Here is a 21,448-nt window from a genome sequence, read left to right as displayed (position 1 = left end):
TGCCCCCTTTTACCACTCCTTTTCAGTACTGTGCTGGAAGGCCTTGTTAATGCAATAATGCAAGAAAAGGAAATAAAACGTATACCGACTGGGAAGGAAGAATAAAACAGTCTTTGTTCGCAGATGACATGATCATCTATGTAAAAAAAATGCAAAAGGATGAGCCAAAAGAATTTCTGGAACTAAAAAGCAACTATAGCAAGGTTGCAGGACACAAAGTTAATATACAAAGTTAACTGCTATCCTATACACTGAGAGTGAACAAATGGAATTTGAAATTTAAAATGCAATACCAGACTCCCTCTTGCGAGAGCACTGGAATCACAACTAACTGCTGAACAATCATCAACAGGAGGACACTGGAATTCATGAAAAACATGCCCCACATCCAAGGACAGGGGAGAAGCAGCAATGAGATAGTAAGAAGGGCGCAACCACAATAAAATCAAATCCCATGGCTGCTAGGTGGGTGACTCACAAACCGGAGAACATTTATACCACAGAGGTCCACCCACTGTAGTGAAGGTTCTGAGCCCCATGTCAGGCTTCCCAACCTGGAGGTCCGGCAACAAGAGGGGGAATTCCTAGAGAATCAGACTTTGAAGGTTGGTGGGATTTGATTGCAGGACTTCGACAGGACTTGGGGAAGCAGGGACTCCACTCTTGGAGGACACACACAAAGTAGTGTGTGCATCAGGACCCAGGGAAGGGAGTGGTGACCCCATGGGAGACTGAACCGGACCTACTTTCTAGTGTTGGAGGGTCTCCTGCAGAGGTGGGGGGAGGCTGTGGTACACTGCAGGGACAAGGACGCTGGCAGCGTAAGTTCTGGAAAGTACTCCTTGGCGTGAGCCCGCCCAGAGTCTGCCATTAGCCCCACCAAAGAGTGGGTAGGCTTCAGGGCTGGGTCACCTCAGGCCAAACCACCAACAGGGAGGGAACCCAGTCACACCCATCAGCAGAAAAGTGGATTAAAGTTTTACTGAGCTCTGCCCAACAGAGCAACACCCAGTTCTGCCCACCAACACTTCTCCAATCAGGAAGCTTGCACAAGCCTCTTAGAGAGCCTCATCTACCAGAAGGCAGACAGCAGAAGCAAGAAGAACTACAATTCTTCAGCCTGTGGAACGAAAGCCACAATCACAGAAAGACAGACAAAATGAAAAGGTAGAGGACTATGTTCCAGATGAGGGAACAAGATAAAACCCCAGAAAAACAACGAAATGAAGTACAGATAGGCAACCTTCCAGAAAAAGAACTCAGAATAATGACAGTGAAGATGATCCAGGACCTCGGAAAAAGAATGGAGGAAAAGACCGAGAAGATGCAAGAAATGTTTAACAAAGACCTAGAAGAATTAAAGAACAAACACCTAGAAGAATTAAAGAACAAACAAACAGAGATGAACAGTAACTGAAATGAAAAATACACTAGAAGGAATCAATAGCAGAATAACTGAGGCAGAACGGATAAGTGACCTGGAAGACAGAATGGTGGAATTCACTGCCCTGGAAGAGGAGAAAGAAAAAAGAATGAAAAGAAATGAAGACAGCTTAAGAGATCTCTGGGACAACATTAAATGCACCAACATTCGCATTATAGGGGTCCCAGAAGGCGAAGAGAGAGAGAAAGGACCCGAGAAAATATGTGAAGAGATTACAGTCGAAAACTCCGCTAACATGGGAAAGGAAACAGCCACCCAAGTCCAGGAAGTGCAGAGTCCCAAGCAGGATAAACCCAAGGAGAAACATGCGGATACACACAGTAATCAAACTGACAAAAATTAAAGACAAAGAAAAATTATTAAAAGCAACAAGGGAAAAATGACAAATAACATACAATTAACATACAACACATGACAAATAACATACAAACATACATTTGTCATATAAAAATGACAAATAACATACAACAGCTGATTTCTCAGCAGAAACTCTACAAGCCAGAAGGGAATGGCATGATTTATCTAAAGTGATGAAAAGGAAGAACCTACAAGCAAGATTACTCTACCTGGCAAGGATCTCATTCAGAGTTGACGGAGAAATCAAAGGCTTTACAGACAAGCAAAAGCTAAGGGAATTCAGCACCACCAAACCAGCTCTACAAAAAATGCTAAAGGAACCTCTTCTCTAAAGGGGAAACACAAGAGAAGAAAAGGACCTATAAAAACAAACCTGAAACAATTAAGAAAATGGTAATAGGAACATACATATCAATATAATTACCTTAAACGTAAATGGATTAAATGCTCCAACCAAAAGACAGAGGCTTGCTGAATGGATACAAAAACAAGACCCATATATATGCTGTCTACAGGAGACCCACTTCAGACCTAGGGACATATACAGAATGAAAGTGAGGGGATGGAAAAAGATATTCCATGCAAATGGAAATCAAAAGAAAGCTGGAGTAGCAATACTCATATCAGATAAAATAGACTTATAAAGAATGTTACAAGAGACAAGGAAGGACACTACATAATGATCAAGGGATCAATCCAAGAAGAAGATATAACAATTATAAATATATATGCACCCAACATAGGAGCACCTCAATACATAAGGCAAATACTAACAGCTATAAAAGAGGAAATCAACAGTAAAACAATAATAGTAGGGGACTTTAACACCTCATTTACACCAATGGACAGAATCATCCAGACAGAAACTTAATAAGGAAACACAAGCTTTAAAGGACACAATGAACTAGATAGATTTAACTGATAATTATAGGACAGTCCATCCGAAAACAGATTACACTTTCCTCTCAAGTACACATGACACATTCCAGGATAGATCACATCTTGGGTCACAAATCAAGCCTCACTAAATTTAAGAAAACTGAAATCATATCAAGAATCTTTTTGACCACAATGCTATGAGATTAGCAATTAATTACTCAGAATAAAACATAAAAACCACAAACACATGAAGGCTAAACAATACATTACTAAATAACCAAGAGATCACTGAAGAAATCAAAGAGGAAATAAAAAAATACCTAGAGACGAATGACAATGAAAACATGATGATCCAAAACCTATGGGATGCAGCAAAAGCAGTTCTAAGAGGGAAGTTTATAGCAATACAACCCTACCTCAAGAAACAAGAAAAATCTCAAATAAACAATCTAACCTTACACCTAAAGGAACTAGAGAAAGAAGAACAAACAAAACCCAAAGTTAATAGAAGGAAAGAAATCATAAAGATCAGAGCAGAAATAAATGAAACAGAAACAAAGAAAACAACAGCAAAGATCAATAAAACTAAAAGGTGGTTCTTTGAGAACATAAAATTGATAAATCTTTAACCAGACTCTTCAAGAACAAGACGGAGAGAACTCAAATCAATAAAATTAGAAATGAAACAGGAGAAGTTACAACAGACACTGCAGAAATACAGAGCATCCAAAGAGACTCCTACAAGCAACTCTATGCCAATAAAATGGACAACCTGGAAGAAATGGACAAATTCTTAGGTAAAACCTACCAAGGCTGAACCAGGAAGAAACAGAAAATATGAAAAGACCAATCACAAGCACTGAAATTGAAACTGTGATTTAAAATCTTCCAACAAACAAAAGTCCAGGACCAGATGGCTTTACAGGTGAATTCTATGAAACATTTAGAGAAGAGCTAACACCCATCTTTCTCAAACTCTTCCAAAAAATTGCAGAGGCAGGAACACTCCCAAACTTATTCTACGAAGCCACCATCAGCCTGATACCAAAACCAGACAGAGATACTACAAAAAAAGAAAATTACAGATCAGTATCACTGATGAATATGGACGTAAACATCCTCAACAAAATACTAGCAAACAGAATCCAACAATACATTAAAAAGGATCATACACCATGATCAAGAGGGATTTATCCCAGGTATACAAGAATTCTTCAATATATGCAAATCAATCAATGTGATACACCATATTAACAAACTGAAGAATAAAAACCATATGATCGTCTCAATAGATGCAGAAAAAGCTTTTGACAAAATTCAACACCAATTTATGATAAAAACTCTCCAGAAAATGGGCAGAGGGAACATACCTCAACATAATAAAGGCCATATATGACAAACTCACAGCAAACATCATCCTCAATGGTGAAAAGCTGAAAGCATTTCCTCTAAGATCAGGAACAAGACAAGGATGTCCACTCCTGCAACTGTTATTCAACATAGTTTTGGAAGTCCTAGCCACGGCAATCAGAGAAGAAAAAGAAATAAAAGGAATCCAAATTGGAGAAGAAGTAAAACTGTCACTGTTTGCAGATGACATGATGCTGTACATAGAGAATCCTAAAGATGCCACCAGAAAACTACTAGAGAGCTAATTAATGAACCTGGTAAAGTTGCAGGATACAAAATTAATGCACAGAAATCTCTTGCATTCCTATACACTAACAATGTAAGATTAGAAAGAGAAATTAAGGAAACAATCCCATTCACCACTGTAACAAAAAGAATAAAATACCTAGGAATAAACCTATCTAAGGAGGTAAAAGGCCTGTACTAAGGAAACTATTAAGACACTGGTGAAAGAAATCAAAGATGACACAAACAGATGGAGAGATATACCATGTTCTTGGATTGGAAGAATCAATATTGTTAAAATGACTATACTACCCAAAGCAATCTACGGATTCAATGCAATCCCTATCAAATTACCAGTGGCATTTTTTACAGAACTAGAACAAAAAAATCTTAAAATTTGTATGGAGAGACAAAAGACCCCGAATAGCAAAAGCAATCTTGAGGGAAAAAAACAGAGCTTGAGGAATCAGACTCCCTGATTTCAGGCTATACTACAAAGCTACAGGAATCAAGATAGTATGGTACTGGCACAAAAATAGAAACACAAATCAATGAAACAGGATAGAAAACCAGAGATAAATCCACGCACCTATGGTCAACTAATCTATGACAAAGGAGGCAAGGAGTTACAATGGAGAAAAGACAGTCTCTTCAATAAGTGGTGCTGGGAAAACTGGACAGCTACATGTAAAAGAATGAAATTAGAACACTCCCAAACACCATATACAAAAATAAATTCAAAATGGATTAAAAACCTAAATGTAAGACCAGACACTATAAAACTCTTCGAGGAAAACATAGGAAGAACACTCTTTGACATAAATCACAGCAAGATCTTTTATGACCCACCTGCTAGAGTAATGGAAATAAAAACAAACAAACAAATGGGACTTAATGAAACTTAAAAGCTTTTACACAGAAAAGGAAACCATAAACAAGACGAAAAGACAACCCTCAGAATGGGAGAAAATATCTGCAAACGAATCAACAGACAAAGGATTAATCTCCAAAATATAGCAACAGCTCATGCAGCTTAATCTTTTTTTTTTTTGCAGTACGCGGGTCTCTCACTGCCGTGTCCTCTCCCGTTGCGGAGCACAGGCTCCGGATGCGCAGGCTCAGCAGCCATGGCCCACTGGCCCAGCTGCTCCGTGGCATGTGGGATCCCCCGGACCGGGGCACGAACCCGCGTCCCCTGCATCAGCAGGCGGACTCTCAACCACCACGCCACCAGGGAAGCCCATGCAGCTTAATCTTCAAAAAAACAAACAACCCAATCAAAAAATGGGCCGAAGACCTAAATAGACATCTCTCCAAAGACGACATACAGATGGCCAAGAGGCACATGAAAAGCTGCTCAACATCACTAATTATTGGAGAAATGCAAATCAAAACTACAATGAGCTATCAACTCACACCAGTTAGAATGGGCATCATCAGAAAATCTACAAACAACAAATGCTGGAGAGGGTGTGGAGGAAAGGGAACCCACTTGCAGTGTTTGTGGGAATGTAAATTGACACAGCCGCTATGGAGAACAGTATGGAGGTTCCTTAAAAAACTAAAAATAGAATTACCATATGACCTAGCAATCCCACTACTGGGCATATACCCAGAGAAAACCATAATTCAAAAAGACACATGCACCTCAATGTTCACGGCAGCACTATTTACAATAGTCAGGTCATAGAAGCAACCTAAATGCCCATCAACAGATGAATGGATAAAGAAGATGTGGTACATATATACAATGGAGTATTACTCAGCCATAAAAAGGAACAAAATTGGGTCATTTGTAGATACGTGGATGGACCTAGAGACTTTCATACAGAGTGAAGTAAGTCAGAAAGAGAAAAACAAATATCGTATATTAATGCATGTGTGTAATCTAGAAAAATGGTACAGATGAACCAGTTTACAAGGCAGAAATAGAGACACAGATGTAGAGAACAAACATATGGACACCAAGGGGGGGAAGTGGGGGTGGTGGTGGTCATGGTGGTGGGATGAATTGTGAGACTGGGATTGATATATATATACTAATATGTATAAAGTAGATAACTAATAAGATCCTAAGATAACTAATAATAAAAAATAAACAAATTTTAAAAAATGCAATACCATTACATTAGCACCAAAAATTGAAATACTTAGGTATAAATCTAACAAAATAGATACAAAACCTATATGAGGAAAACCACAAAACTCTGATGAATGAAGTCAAAGAAGAACCAAATAAATGAAGAGATATTCTATGTTCATGGATAGGAAGACTCAGTACCACCAAGATCTCAGTTCTTCCCAACTTATCTGCATGTTGGAGGAGGTCATTGAGAGGACATGACCACTGGTTGACCTGAGAAATGGACCCAGGCAATCAGAGGCTCCTTACCCTCTCCATGGGATGTCCATTCTGCCCACTGTTCTCATACAAGGAGCCACTTCAAGGACACAGCCTTGAGGCAGTAATGTGCTATTGAGACCATCTGGACTATATACATGACTGAACCCCCATTAAGGTCTCTAGAAAAATGCTTAAGATTCTGGCGGGTGGGTACGGAGATCTACTTGTCATGCAGCTGCCCAAGACATGCCTTGTATGTAAGTTCCCTTGTTTATTAAAACTGCCACCCTCCAAACTGGAGTGGTCTGCCTTTCTTCAGTCCCTCCTTGCCCTCTATGTATGGGGGTCAGTTCAGAATTTCACTCAGGGAACTCGTGAGGTTGTGAACCAACAATGCAATCTCAATCAAAATCCCAGCAAGTTATTTTATGGATATTAACAAACTGATTCTAAAGTTGACATGGAGAGGCAAAAGACCCAGAAAAGCCAACACAATATTGAAGAGGAAAAACAAAGTTGGAAGACAGACACTACCCAACTTCAAGACTTACTATGAAGCTATAGTAATCAAGATAGTATGGTACTGGGGGAGTGGCCAAGATGGCAGAGTCAGAAGACCCTGAGCTCACCTCCTCCCATGGCACACCAAAATTACAACTATTTACACAAAACTATTGATGAGAAAGAAGGGAATACTAGCAGAAAAGATCTTCTACAACTAAATATACAATGAAGGAACCACAATGAGATGAGTAGGAAGGGTGGAGATGTGGCAGAGTCAAGATCCACACTCCCAGGTGGATGACCCACAAACAGGAGGATAATTACAACTGTAGAGGTTCAGCCCAAGGAGCCAGTGGTCTGAGCACCATATCAGGCTCCCCAGCCTAGGGGCTTCTGCACTGGGACGATGAGCCCCCAGAACGTTGGCTTTGAAGGCTAGTGGGGCTTACTTTTGGGAGAGCCAGAGGATTGTGGGAAGAGACTCCACTCTTAAAGGGCACACACAAAATCGCACACACTTCAGGAGGACCCAGGGCACAAGCAATAATTTGAAAGAAGCCTGGGTCAGACTGACCTACTGATCTTGGAGAGCCTCCCAGAGAGGCAGAAGGCAACTGGAGCTTATCTTGGGGACAAGACAAAGGTAGCAGTCATCTGGGGGAGGCTGTTCTACTACATGGACGCTGGTGCTGGCAAACACCACTTCTGAACCCTCCTTCTAGCTTATTAGTGTCAGGACCCAATCCTATCCACTAGCCTTTCAGCACCAATACTGGAATGCCTCAGGCCAAGTAACTAGCTGAGCAGAGACACAGCCCCATCCACCAGCAGGCTTGCTGCCTTAAGGTCCCCTGAGCCACAGTCACCCTGGGATCCAACACTGTTTGCCAGAGGGCCCGGGACCCAGCCATGCACACCAGTGGGCAGCACTAGCACCAGAACCAGCCTCACCCACCGGAGGATACGCAACAGTCCCAGGATACCTTGGGCTCCGGCCCCAGCCACGAGTGGGCAGAAACACAAACTCTGGGACCCCCAGCTCTGCCCACCCGTGAACAGGCACTAGCCTGGAATCCCCTGGGCCTCCCCACTCAGTAGCAGGCCGACACCAGCTCTGCAACACCTAGGCCTTGCAGCCAGAGACCCCAGGACCTAGCCCTGCCACCAGCTGACTGATACCAGCTCCAAGACACTCTGGACCCCTCAGCCAGCTGTCCCAGGATCTAGCTCCTCTCACCAGTGGGCCAACACAAGCTTTGGGACACCCCAGACCCTGCAGCCAGCTATGTCTGGAACTGGCCCCACCTACCTGCAGGCCGACACTATATCTGGAAGACCCCAGCACCATACCCACTCCAGAACCCAGCTCCAACCACCAGTGGGCTAGCACTAGCCCCAGGACCACTGGGCCACAGTCAGCAGCCTCATGACCCAGACCTGCCCACCAGTGGCCAGCATCCTCTACACAAGGCAGTGCCTGGCAACTAACTGGAGTGTGGGCCAGCCACACCTACCAGACTCCCATAGTAGTCAGTGTGCCACAAGACAAGGACCCACACAGCCCACGCAGCAGGCACCCCTAGAGCATACAGCTCTGGTGACCAGGGGGGATTGTGCTGTTGGGGTGCAGAAGAACTAAGTGACAGGAAATAGGCAATTTACTTTATAGCGAGTTCAAAGTAGTGATGGGTGAACAGAGTGAGAAGTTAAAAGTTTCTAACAAAGAGTTTAAAAATATAAAGAAAAACCAAGCAGAGCTGAAGAATACAATAACTGAAATGGAAAAATACACTAGAAGGAATCAACAGATTAAATGATACAGTGGAATGGATCTGTGAGCTGGCAGACAAAGTAGTAGAAATCACTTAAGCTGAACAGAAGAAAGAATAAAAAGAAATGAGGACAGCTTAAGAGACCTCTGAGACATCAAGCATACTAACATTTGAATTACAGGGGTCCCAGAAGGAGAAGAAAGAGAGAAAGTGGCAGGGAACATATCTGAAGATATAATAGCTGAAAACTTCCCTAACCTGGAGAAGGAAACAGACATCCAGGTCCAGGAAGCACAGAGAGTCCCACAGAGAATCAATCCAAAGAGGACCACATCAAGACATAAAAATTAAAGATAGAGAATGTTAAAAGAAGCATGGGAAAAGTAGCAATTTATGTACAAGGGAACTCCCATAAGGCTATCAGCTGACCTTTCAGCAGAAACTCTGTAGGCCAGGAGGGAGTGGCATGATATATTTAAAGTGATGAAAGGGATAAGTCTACAACCAAGTATACTCGACCTGGTAAAGCTTGTGTTCAGATTTTATGGAGAGACCAAAAGTTTTATGGACAAGCAAAAGCTAAAAGAGTTCAGCACCACTAAACCAGCTTTACAAGAAATGTTAAAGGGACAACTCTAAGTGAAAAAGAAAAGGCTACAACTAGAAAGATGAAAATTGTGAAAGGAAAAAATCTCACTGGTAAAGACAAATATACAGTAAAGGTAGTAAATCAGCCATAGTAAGAAGATTAAAAGACAGAAGTCATAAAATCATCTATATCTGCAATAAGTGGTTAAGGGATACACAAAAGATATAAAACAAAAGATGTAAAATATGATGTCAAAAACAGTAAACATGCGGGGAGAGGGTAAAAATGCAGGGTTGTTAAAATGAGTTTGAACTTAAGAGATCAGTAACTTCAAGTAATCATACATACACATGCGTGCACACACACACATGCACAGAATGCTATGTACAGTGTGGGGAATATAGTCAATAACTATGTAGTATCTTTGTGTGGTGACACATATTAACTAGACTTATCATGGTGATCATTTTGAAATGTATAGAAATATCAAATCACTATGCTGTGTAATAGAAACTAACATAGTATTGCAGGTCAATTATACTTCAAAAACAAACAAACTCATAGAAAAAGAGACCAAATTTCTGGTTACCAGAGGCGGGGGGGGAGTGGGGGGGAATTGGATGAAGGTGATCAAAAGACACAAACTTCCACTTGTAAGAGAAATAAAACTTAATAAAATTAGAAGGAAAAAAAGACAATATGGTATTTGCAAAAGAGTAGACAAAATATATCAATGGAACAGAATACAGAGCCCAGAAATAGACCCCTATAAATATAATCAGCTGATCTTTGACAAAGGAGCAAAGGCAATACAATGGAGCAAAGATAGTCTCCTTCAACAAACAGTGCTGGAACAACTGGACATCTACATGTAAAAAATGAATCTAGACAGAGACCTTATACCTTTCACAAAAATTAACTCAAAATGAATCAGAGACCTAAATGTTAAACTGTAAAATTCCTGGAAAACACAGGAGAAAACCTACATGACCTTGGTTTTGGTGATGCCTTTTTAGTTATAACATCAAACACAGGATCCATGAAGGAAATAACTGATAAGCTGGACTTCATTAAAATAAAAAACTTCTGCTCTGTGAAAGACAATGTCAAAGACAATTGTCAATCCAGACAATACAATATTATTCAGCACTAAAGAAATGAGCTATCAAGCCAAGAAAAGGCATGGAGGAACCATAAATACATATTACTAAGTGAGAGAAGGCCATCTGAAAAGGCTACATACTATATGACTCCAACCATATGACATTCTGGAAGAGGCAAAACTACAGAGTCAGTAATTACATACACTACCATGCATAAGATAGATAGCTAGTGGGAACCTGCTATAAAGCACAGGAAGCTCTGCTCGGTGCTCTGTGATGACCTAGATAGGTGGAATGCGGGGGTGGGAAGGAGGTCCAAGAGGCAGGGGATATATGTATACATATAGCTGCTTCACTTCACTGTAGAGCAGAAACTAATACAACATTGTAAAGCAATTAAACTCCAATTTAAAAAAAGGAAAAAAAAATCAGTTGTTGCAGGGAGGGGCAGTATGTGAACAGGCAGAGCAGAGGATTTTTAGGGCAGTGAAAATACTCTGTATGATATGATAATGATGGATATATGTCATTAAACATTTGTTCAATCCCATAGAATGTACAACACCAAGAGTGAACCCTAAGGTAAACTATAAACTTTGAGTGATTATGATGTGTCAATATAGGTTCATCTTTGGATAAAATGTACCATTCTGGTGAATGATGTTGATAATGGGGAGGCAATGCATGTGTGGGGGCAGCAGAATATAGGAAATCTGTACCTTCCTCTCACTTTTGCTGTAAACCTAAAACTGCTCTAAAAAAATAAAGTCTTAAAGTCGTATGATACATGTATCATAAAGACTTCAAAAAAAATAATCTAAAACACAATAGTAATATCTCTAGGTTACAAGACTGTGGGTAAATTTTTTCTCCTTTTTCTATATTTTTCTATTTTCTATTATAAATATGTATCAATAATTTTTAAAATATAATAACCACCCTCTAAGAGGGGACCTACCAAACCTCTCATATTCCCTATTATGTCAATTTCAGAATCCTACATGGTCTCTTTGTATGCTGCAAAAATTGTCTTTTGCAGGTGCATGTCAACTTGCAATCTAAATCTAACATCCAGACTCCGGTAAAACTTCTTACCATGTCAGTAGTGCCACCCTCTTTGGTGCTTTGTGTGTTATATACATTGTCCACGGGTTAAGTAATAATTAGAAAAGTCACACTGCAACCAGGTAATGATGACCAGTCTGTGGACTCTGTAATTAGTTGTCAACTATGTTCTAAGACTTAAAATAGCCTTCCACTTTCCACTCCTAATTGGGAATTATACCCTGCTTCCTGATCAACCTTAATATCTGTAAAAATATGGACACTGAGGTGGTTAGACCTGGTTACACCATCATCTTGTGGCTAATTTAATATTATCACAAGCAACATCATACTGAGTAAAAATTGCAAAATTCTTAGGAGTAACTGCCTGTGGCAATTGTCATTACTCTCCATAGACTGAAATGAATATGTAATGTGAGCTTCCACACCAGAGGCAGTAGTGTCTAGTACTGTATTCCTGACCAGGAAAGAAAGTCCTCTCATAGTAATGAAAAAAAGATAAAGAATGAATGTCCTCTTTGGTTGGGAGGTGAGATAGGTACGTGATTCCCAGGAACAGAAAGAGCAGCAGGATTTCCTCAACAAAGAGACCTATGGCAACCGTGCATCTCAGTTCTTCTAACTGATTTGAGGAACAGGTTATATACACTTCTCTTAACAAAAATTTATTTCTGGGCCTTTAAGTTCAATTAGGTGCTCCTGTTCTGCCACACATTCCATGTTTCCAGCACCCATGACTATGACCTCTCCCTTTCTTGGGCTCCATTGAGAGGTTGAACACCCATCTATACCTTGGCAACGATACAATCCGGAATTCTGACCTCACATCCAACCTCTTTGCTTTGTTTCTATATCCCCAGCCCCTGTATTAAACTAAAATCAGGTATCTCTCCCTGATTGTTAAGAACAAGGTAACTTTTAGAGTGAAATGAGTTAACACCTCCTACAATCACAACCTCTTATTAGCCAATCCAGCATTATGAGCCACCCATCCCAAAACAAAATTTTTTTTAGAATTTAGTGGTGTTATGATGAATTGAGCCTGCCTGTGGCCTCAAAAACCGCTAGATCCAGGGTCCAATGTCCATCTTCAGTCCCATTGCCTATCCCCTCATTCCAAGAATTTTTTAGTATTTTTCTGCCATGCTTACTAATACAGATGGATATGCACGCCAGTGTTGTAAGGTGGGCACTATATTTCCCTTGATCTTTTAATAATCCAATACACAGAGGGCGATATTGTAGACAGGAAATCCAGGATCTATTAAGCCTTTCATACAAGTTCTTGCTGTCTTTGGCCAATATGGTGATACCATGTGCCACCTTATAATTAGAATAGATACCACTGCAGCCAAGGCAGCTTGTTTACACTGGCTAGGTGTAACCCCTTGCCAGTTCTTATACTGTTTCAGAATATTGATTCATACTGAAGACACTTGGAGGACACTTGCTGGCCTAAAGAGAAGCCAGTCAGCTGTCAGTGGCAACACGCAGTCTCAGCTACCTTGCCCTCATTGGACATGAATCTAGGGTGCTATTTCAACTGTCCTTGTGAATATGTCCACTTTAGAATTTCATAGAGGGGGGATGATCTGTCCTTCTGAGGGGCGTTTAGATGCTTCTTCAAATATTAACATATTGGATATTTGGTCTATTTCTGACTGCAGATCCTGGCTCCAAAATGGAAATTTATTAATGGACAATCTTGGGCTTTCCATGGTCCAAATCATTGGCCCAAACCCACTACAACTGATCTAGGAGTCTGCTGAAATCAACACCTGGGGCATGGAGTTACACCTCAGTTGGTACCATCCAGGATGCACATAATTTTGCCCATTAAGTGAACCTTCCAGGTCCCCAGTGAGTAAGCATTTTTCCGGACTGATGATGCAAAGTATCTGTCTTTTCATGTTTTCAGCCACTGATGACACGGCAGATCCATTAATGGAAAACAATACAAAGGGTTGCTTTTTTTGATAAAAAATCTCCAAATGGACCTTAGGTAATAGGCCCAAATTTTTAAAGGGGTCTCAATACTTGGTAAATGATCAATATTGTGATATAATGCATAATAGTAAATGAATAAATTTGGGTAGGCCCTGAGTTTTTTGAGTTTGACTTCCCAGCCCACTACCACGGATTACTTCTATATCTAGAGCAGTGGTTTTCCACCCTGGCTGCTTATTGGAATCATCTACGAAGCTTAAAAACAGAAGCAAACAGCAACAAAGAAACTATACCTGAGACCCACCCTAAATAAATTAAATTGAAGTTTCTAGGGATGAGACTCAGCCGTTGGTGGTTTTATTATGTTTGCTTTAACTCTCCAAGTGATTCTAATATGCAGCCAGGTTTGAAAATCAAGAATCTAGAGCAATGGTTCTCAAACTTTAGAATACATCAATATCACATGTAGGTGATTAAAGTAGATTGCTGGGCCCCCATCTAGATTTTCTGATTTGGTCTGGGGTGAAGCTCAAGAATCTGCATTTCTAACACCTAGTTAAGTGCTAATGCACTGGTTAAATGCACTGGCTAATGCTGCTGGTTAAAGGACCACACTGAAAACCACTGATCGAGAGTGTGCTTTTCAAACTTTGATATTAAACCCCACAACTTTAATATTTTAAACCCAAAACATTACCTGAGAACGTTGTTAAAATTCAGAGTCTAATCCAGTAGGCCTGGGGTAGGGTCTGAGACCTGCATTTCTTGCTGGTCTAAGGACCACATCTTTGAACAGCAGGGATCTAGAGCTGCCATTTTTTAAATAACCAAGCAAACTAGAAGCTGCTGGAGCAAATCTTCAAGGAGGCCAGTTTTGCATACTAATAATGACATGACTCATTTTGATGACTTCTTTCTTTGTTCCCTGATCACCTGAACATACACAGTCTCCTGGACAGCCTCGTGATTACAATGTAATTATTGCAAAACAGCCAACATCTCCACTAATGTGAAGCTCTACTCACCTTACTTGATACAGCTGATCACTTCCTTCTCCCTGAAAAACTCTTTTTACTTGACTTCCATGACCCCACACTCTCTTGGTCTTCCTCCTGCCTCTCTAGCCACTTTTTTGTCAGTTCTTTTTCACCTCCCCTATATTTAAATGTTGGAGGGCTGCCGTAATCCATTTTTCAGATTCTTTATCCATACTCACTCCTTCAGTAGTCTCATCCAGGCTCATGGCTTTAAATACTATCTAGATGCTAATAACACTCAAAGCCCAGAATGCTTCCCTGGATTATAGACATGCATGTTCAACTGCCTAATGTACAACCCCACTTGGTTGTCTATTAGCATCTAAAACAGAACACTTCTAAAAGAGCTCATGATCTTCCCTTTCTCCCAAAACAGAAAATTTGCTCCTGCCAGTCTTTGCTAATTCAGTAATTGGCAACTCTATTCTTTCAGGTGTTCTGGCCAAAAACTGCAATCACCATTGATCTTTCTTTTCTGTCACAATTTATACCTGGTCCATCAGTAAATCATGTTGCCTCTATCTTCAAAATATATCTAATCCTTTCTCACTGCTTCCACTGTAACCACTCTGGTCCAAGCCACCAATATGTCTTAGAACAGTCCCCTAAGTGGTCTCTCTGCTTCCATCCTGTCCCTCTCCCTCAGTCTGTCATGAAAATAGGAGCCAGAGTGACCTTGTTAAACCATTAACTCAAATTATGTCACTAATTTGATTAAATTGCTCCAATGGCTTCTAATCTCCCTCAGATGGGAAAGCTAAAATCCTCTCAAAAGCCTGTAAGGTCGTACACAATCTGTTGCCACCACCATTACTTCATCAGACCTCATTTCTTTACTACTTTCATGTGAATTCACTGCACTCCAGCCACGCTTTCACATTGTTCCTCAAGCACATGAGGCATTCCATTTCAGGGCTTTTGAACTCGATAGTCCCTTTGACTGAAATGTCCTTCCCTCATAGCCACACAGCACATTCCCTCACCTCCAAGTCTCTACTCAAGTGTTAAATGTATACTTTACAGTGAGGCGTTCCTGGCTACCCTATCCAAACACCTATCTAAACTCTTCCCAGTAGTCTCTATCTCACTTTCCTGTTTTTTTCTTAGCCCTTACATACTATATAGATATAGATAGATATACACACTATATATACAAAAATAATAGATAATATGTACACACTATATACATATTTATTATGTATATAAATATGAAATTTACCTTGTTTATTATCTCCCCCCAGTAGATACAGGTTCCATGAGGGCTGGGAATTTCACCTGCTTGGTTCACCACTATAACTCTAGTGCTAAAAATAGTCCCTGGTAAATACTAATGGGTGCTCAATAAATATTTGCTGAAAGAATAAAGCAAGAAATACCTATTTTTACACTAAGATGTGTCCCAGACACCAATTAAGAAAGTGTCTTAAGGGACTTCCCTGGCAGTTCAGTGGTTAAGTTTTCGCTTTCCAATGCAGGGGGTGCAGGTTCGATGCCTGGTCAGGGAGCTAAGATCCCACATGCCTCGGGGCCAAAAAACCAGAACATAAAACAGAAGCGATATTGTAACAAATTCAATATAGATTTTTTAAATGGTCCACATTAAAAAAAATCTTTAAAAAAAAGAAAGTGTCTTAAGAAGGTGGGTATAACCAATTGTGGCAAATGATGATAAATCAAATAAAATTAGAACAGAGAATTGACCACTGGATATAGCACTGTGGAGGTCACTGGTGACCTTGACAAGAGTTGCTAGGGTGAAATAGAACAGAGCTAAGACTGAATGGGAGAAAAAGAACTGAAGATAGTGAGTACAAACAACTTTTTCAGATATTTTCTCTTCACATAAGACGATTGCATATGATGTTACCTCATCTCAAAATGCTATGCCTTCACTCATTTCTTCTGATGACGACTTCTCTGTTTTCCTTAAAGATCCAGACAGCTTACGTATTCTATTCACTAGGTAGCATCACTGTAACTGTTATGCGCCCATGTACATACCACTATCCACAGTACACACAGTATTCTAAGTGATTCTTTACTTGACTGATAGTGTCTTAAACTCCTAATACGTTAAAGCTGGGATCCTTCCACAAAGATGTTCAATAAATATTTCTTTGATGAGTGAAAAGACCTTGAAAGAACAGTAAGTTAATAGTTTCTAAGAAACTATTCTTATTTCTTAATAGTTTCTAAGAAACTATTACTTCTTAATAGCTTCAAAGAATTTATTTACCATGTTTTCCTTAATTTATATCCAAATATATTTTACTAGTTATCTATATATTAGACACTATAAAATAATAAAGGAAAAGTTATTATAACACAAATGTAAAATTTGTCTTTTCCCCAAGTAAATAATAAAGATACATTTAATGTACATTTATGACAATTTGAACTATTATTCTGGATAATTCAAACCTTTGACTGAAAACATCTTAATTTTATCTCTTAAACTGTGCAGTATTTGAAAAACAACCATAAATATTTTGATATCCAAGTACATAAAGTGAAATCTTACAGAACAGAATTATTAAATAGTCTGTGAAAGTTCAGGTCACCAATTCTAGTTACTTAAACACAGGGACATTTTACTAAATCTGTATGTAATCTAATACTTTCTGAAGTATTGCTTCTAGATATTACACAATGCTTAAGAAAATTCTGGTATCAGGTTTGAGGGCAGGGTTTCTACCCATTTCTCAAACTGCTTATTTAAGAATTCTATGCGTGCATGTTTTGCGATACAGATTGGCAACATGTTTCCTAAACAGAATCATCTGGGGCACTGTTTGAAAAACAAATTTCTGGGATCCAGCTCTAGAGGATTCTAGCTTAGCACATTGATGAAAAGGCTAGAAACTGGCAAAGTTTCTAGCCTTTAAGGAGCTCCTTAAACTGGCAAAAAGCTCCTGATTCTGTTGATCAGTCAAGTTTGGGAAATATTGACCATATATCTGGAAACATTAAGTAGACAACAAGTAGGTTTGCAGCAATTCCTGCCAGACCTTAAAAAGTTGCTACCCTCAACCCATAAACACAAAAAGTACTGATCCACCATGGAGACATCATACATTCTGAAACGCTTTTTCAAGACAATTTTGATTTGTGTTGAATAAATGAAATTTCCATACTATAAATACAGAGCTGTTAAAAACCACTTTTACTAGATCATGATGAAGCTTGATCAGTTTTCTTTCTTCAAAACACCACCTACCACAGTTGAAGAGCTACTACACCTTTCATTTTGTCTAAAGGAAAAAAAAGTAGTAACAAAATGCACCAAGCTAACTACATTCCATCAATGGTCTTCACTGGTGATATATGACTTGAAAACTATCAATAACATTCACTACTTCAAGCACAAACTTGTCAAAAATGTGTTGATGGGTAGTATCTAGAAAAATTAATTTTAAAAGCTATTGTATCCTTTGGGAAGACAGCTGGCAAAAGTTTCAAAATATAGACCAAGCTACAGATGTTCATCGTATATTAAAACTACTAGTAGTCTATTTTATAACTTAGTCTTAAGCCTGTAATAAACACTTAATAACTAGAGAATTTTATCAATATAACTTGGGACACAGGAAAAAAAACCATTAAGAAAGAGAAAGTGACTCTAAAATTCCTGTGTTATTTCTGACAGTGAAACTAATTTCTACATAAGTCAGTAATACTGAAATAAATATAACTAAAGGACAAATTACTATATATATACATACCTAATAAAAAGAAGTAAGACAACTACATGCAACACAGACAAAATGATAAAGTCATGTGGCACCACCATTGGCAATGCCAGATGTAGTAAGATGATAGAACTGGTAAGCAACTGATCATTATTTAGTCTACAACCAATATGGCACCTACACTTTCAAAACCTAAAGACAACGACTTGCTCATTCTGGTATAGTCAGCTTCAGACTAAGTTATATTCAATTAATATGTTTTACCTAAGTTTCAAGCAAGTATGAAAACAAAACAGATGATAAAAACTATACTTTTTACTAATAAGGCTAACGTTACAGCAACAGTTTTCCACCATGCCATCACATTTATGAATATTACATTTTCTGCTGTGACAGAATTGAAAAATTACTGGAGTAGTAACTATATTTGTATTTCAAACACTGAATTGAAACAAATTTGAAAGCTTTGAACATTTTCCTGATCTATTTCATAAACAAGAATGATCTCTACCATTATTGTATGAAACAAAATTTCCAAAACAGTTTGAGTGATTTCTAAGTTATAGTCTTAGTACTGTACTAAATTTGTGCCACAATTTCAGGATGCCATATATTCAGATTTTACTACCCCATTGAAATTTTCAAGAAAACTTTTTATTGTTATAAATTATTTTAAGGGTGAATCCTTTGCATAAAATCATAAGCAAGTATCCAATTATGACAAAAATTAGAGTAATCTCACTTTTGAAACACGTTGAGATACTACATATATGGTGTGCAACTAGGTATATATTATATACCAAAGGAAGGCAAAGCATCACCTCCTTACAATTTACTGAAACACAATTATAAAAATTCAAGCGGTGTGACATAATATAGCTTCAAATTACTGCTGGAAGAATAAACAAAACATCATTTACCCCATCAAATAAATCATATCTAGTTTCAGAAGATCTTCATACCATATTGCTCTCAACTACCAAGTAGTAAAAACAACAGAAGTGCACCTCAAAATCCTTCACACCTACCTACCCCACCTACTGAATCGAACCTAAGAGACTGACTATCTGGAGGAGGGCTTCAGTCAAGGCTTCTTCAACTATATAAGGCTACTATCCCCTGAACTGTCAGAGAACTAACACATGGGAAAGAAGAGAGAAACGGGAAAGGATCAGGGAAAAAGACAAAGAACTGGGGTAAATTCTACTCTTGGGGTGAATAACAACAAACCGAACACAAAACACTATCTCATTTCCTACTCCACAATCTCAGCTTCTGGTCTCCTTATCTTTACTCCATCTTGCCCTACCTATTGTTTGTCCTAGGCCTCCTTTTCCCTCTTACAGAGCATAAAGGTACAGACTTGCAAAATAGAAGATCTTCTTTATTTACAGAATTTAAGTGCCAGAGTTTTTTGCCTACAAGACATCAAACCATGATACTGGATTTGAAATGCACAATTTAAATCCTGTGGAAAACAGACATGGGGATAAAACTGAGTAACCAAATCCAATCATAGAATCTCTTTTAAAAAACCCAGAAGAAGCAAGCGCAAGTGCGCGCCCACACACACACAAACACACACATAGTCTCAAAATGTTTTAAAACACATTCTCCATCATCAACGACAAATATACTGTGCTTGAGACAATAATCAATGGACAAGAATAATTTCTGCAGCTTTTAACTTTATTTGCCACAAAAGTTCTGCTGAGACACTGATTGAAAATTACATTTCAAATACACCGCTCACTAAAGAAATGTAAACAAGCACTGGGACCAACTTTAAGATGCCGCCCACAAAAGAATTAAAATGAAGACAAAACTGTGATTTAAGTTAAAAATACAAAAGTATATTTATTTAGCATTGCTTTATTGAAAAGGAAACAGAATTGGAAATCAGAATTATTTTTAGCACCTTCCTCGGATCAAACCTATCCCCAAACTGCCTATAGGTGTGCACATTTTAAAGTCCAATGAATTGTCTGAAGGTTGCCAGGGTTTCTTTTCTATCTGCTGATAACAGCAGGGAGTGAAACCTCAACTAATCATTATGGCCAAGAGATGAGAGCCCTCCAGGATGCCATCCTGGGCGCGCTCCCCAGGACCAGCCTAGAGCTTAGGGGACTTTTATCAGTCCTCTACTAGGTAAAGGACTTCCCTCGGGCGCTTTAAGAATTCGTTGAATAAGAAATCAACGAAGGGATTTAAAGGAGTAAAATGCTACCAAAATAACCTTTCGTACATTTCACAAATTTGATGGAAGAAGAAGAGTACACAGCCAGAAAACCGAGCGCCCAGTGGATAAGCGGAGTTGGTGTCACCGCACCGACCGAGGGGGAGAGACTCTAGAACGCGAAGATGGGGAAAGGCATCTAGAACGCGAAGATGGGGAAAGGCATTTCTCCGGTGTTAACAGGGTGGATTCGGGACCAGATGGCTGTGGATTTCTCTCCCGGGCGATACGCCCTGAAGGAGCGGGTCACGGGCACCCAGAAGGACCGGCAAGTGCAAACTCGGCGCGCGGATCTCAAGGGGACGGCGGCCGCCCCCGCCCCTCCGTACCTGATGATGTCGTCGCTGTGGCCCCGGTAGAACTTCTGCCGGTGCTCCCGCGGGCTGTACACCACGCCGACGCCCGCCACGAAGTACACGATCTCCTTGGCCGCCGTGTAGTAGAGGTTGTTGCGGCACTGGTGGCCCCGGTAGCCGTACACCCACTCGAGCCGCAGGTGGCAGCTCGGGGCGCTCCGGGCCGCCATGTCGGGGCGCCCACCCCGCCGTTCCGCTCGGGCCCGCGGCGGCGGCGGCGGCGGCGGCGGGAGACAGGAGGCGGCGGCGTCCGGGCGAAACAAGCCCTCCCGCGGGCGGCCGGGACTCGCCGCCTGCCGCGTCCTCTAAGCCGCGCCTGGCAGGTGCATGTCGCTTCTCCTGCCGCCGCCGGCGCCGCCTCAGCCCACGGGCGGGAGGAAAACCCTAGCCTCGCGGAACATGCTGAGGGCCGCGGGCGCCGCCGGCCGTCAAGAGGGTGCCGCGCGCCCTCTCTTCGCCCACCTCGGTCGCCTTGTCTCCTCAGGCCGCAG

At 40.2% G+C, this 21,448-nt stretch overlaps 1 protein-coding gene across 4 annotated transcripts in view; it reads right to left on the bottom strand.

Annotated features, from left to right (window-relative positions):
* Window positions 1-21,127, bottom strand: part of EML5 (EMAP like 5) — a 160,773-nt gene extending 139,646 nt beyond the window's left edge. For all 4 annotated transcript variants that reach the window (XM_060003358.1, XM_060003357.1, XM_060003356.1 and 1 more), the window contains exon 1: window positions 20,931-21,127. In XM_060003358.1, coding sequence (XP_059859341.1) covers window positions 20,931-21,127 — 197 coding nt within the window. The remainder of the gene's footprint in view (window positions 1-20,930) is intronic.
* Between the last annotated feature and the right edge of the window lie 321 nt (window positions 21,128-21,448).

This window comes from Delphinus delphis, chromosome 2 (genome assembly GCF_949987515.2).
Source record: "Delphinus delphis chromosome 2, mDelDel1.2, whole genome shotgun sequence".
Taxonomy (NCBI): domain Eukaryota; kingdom Metazoa; phylum Chordata; class Mammalia; order Artiodactyla; family Delphinidae; genus Delphinus; species Delphinus delphis.
The sequence above is the reverse complement of the archived record's forward strand: the minus strand, read 5'-3'. Positions and strand labels throughout refer to the sequence as shown.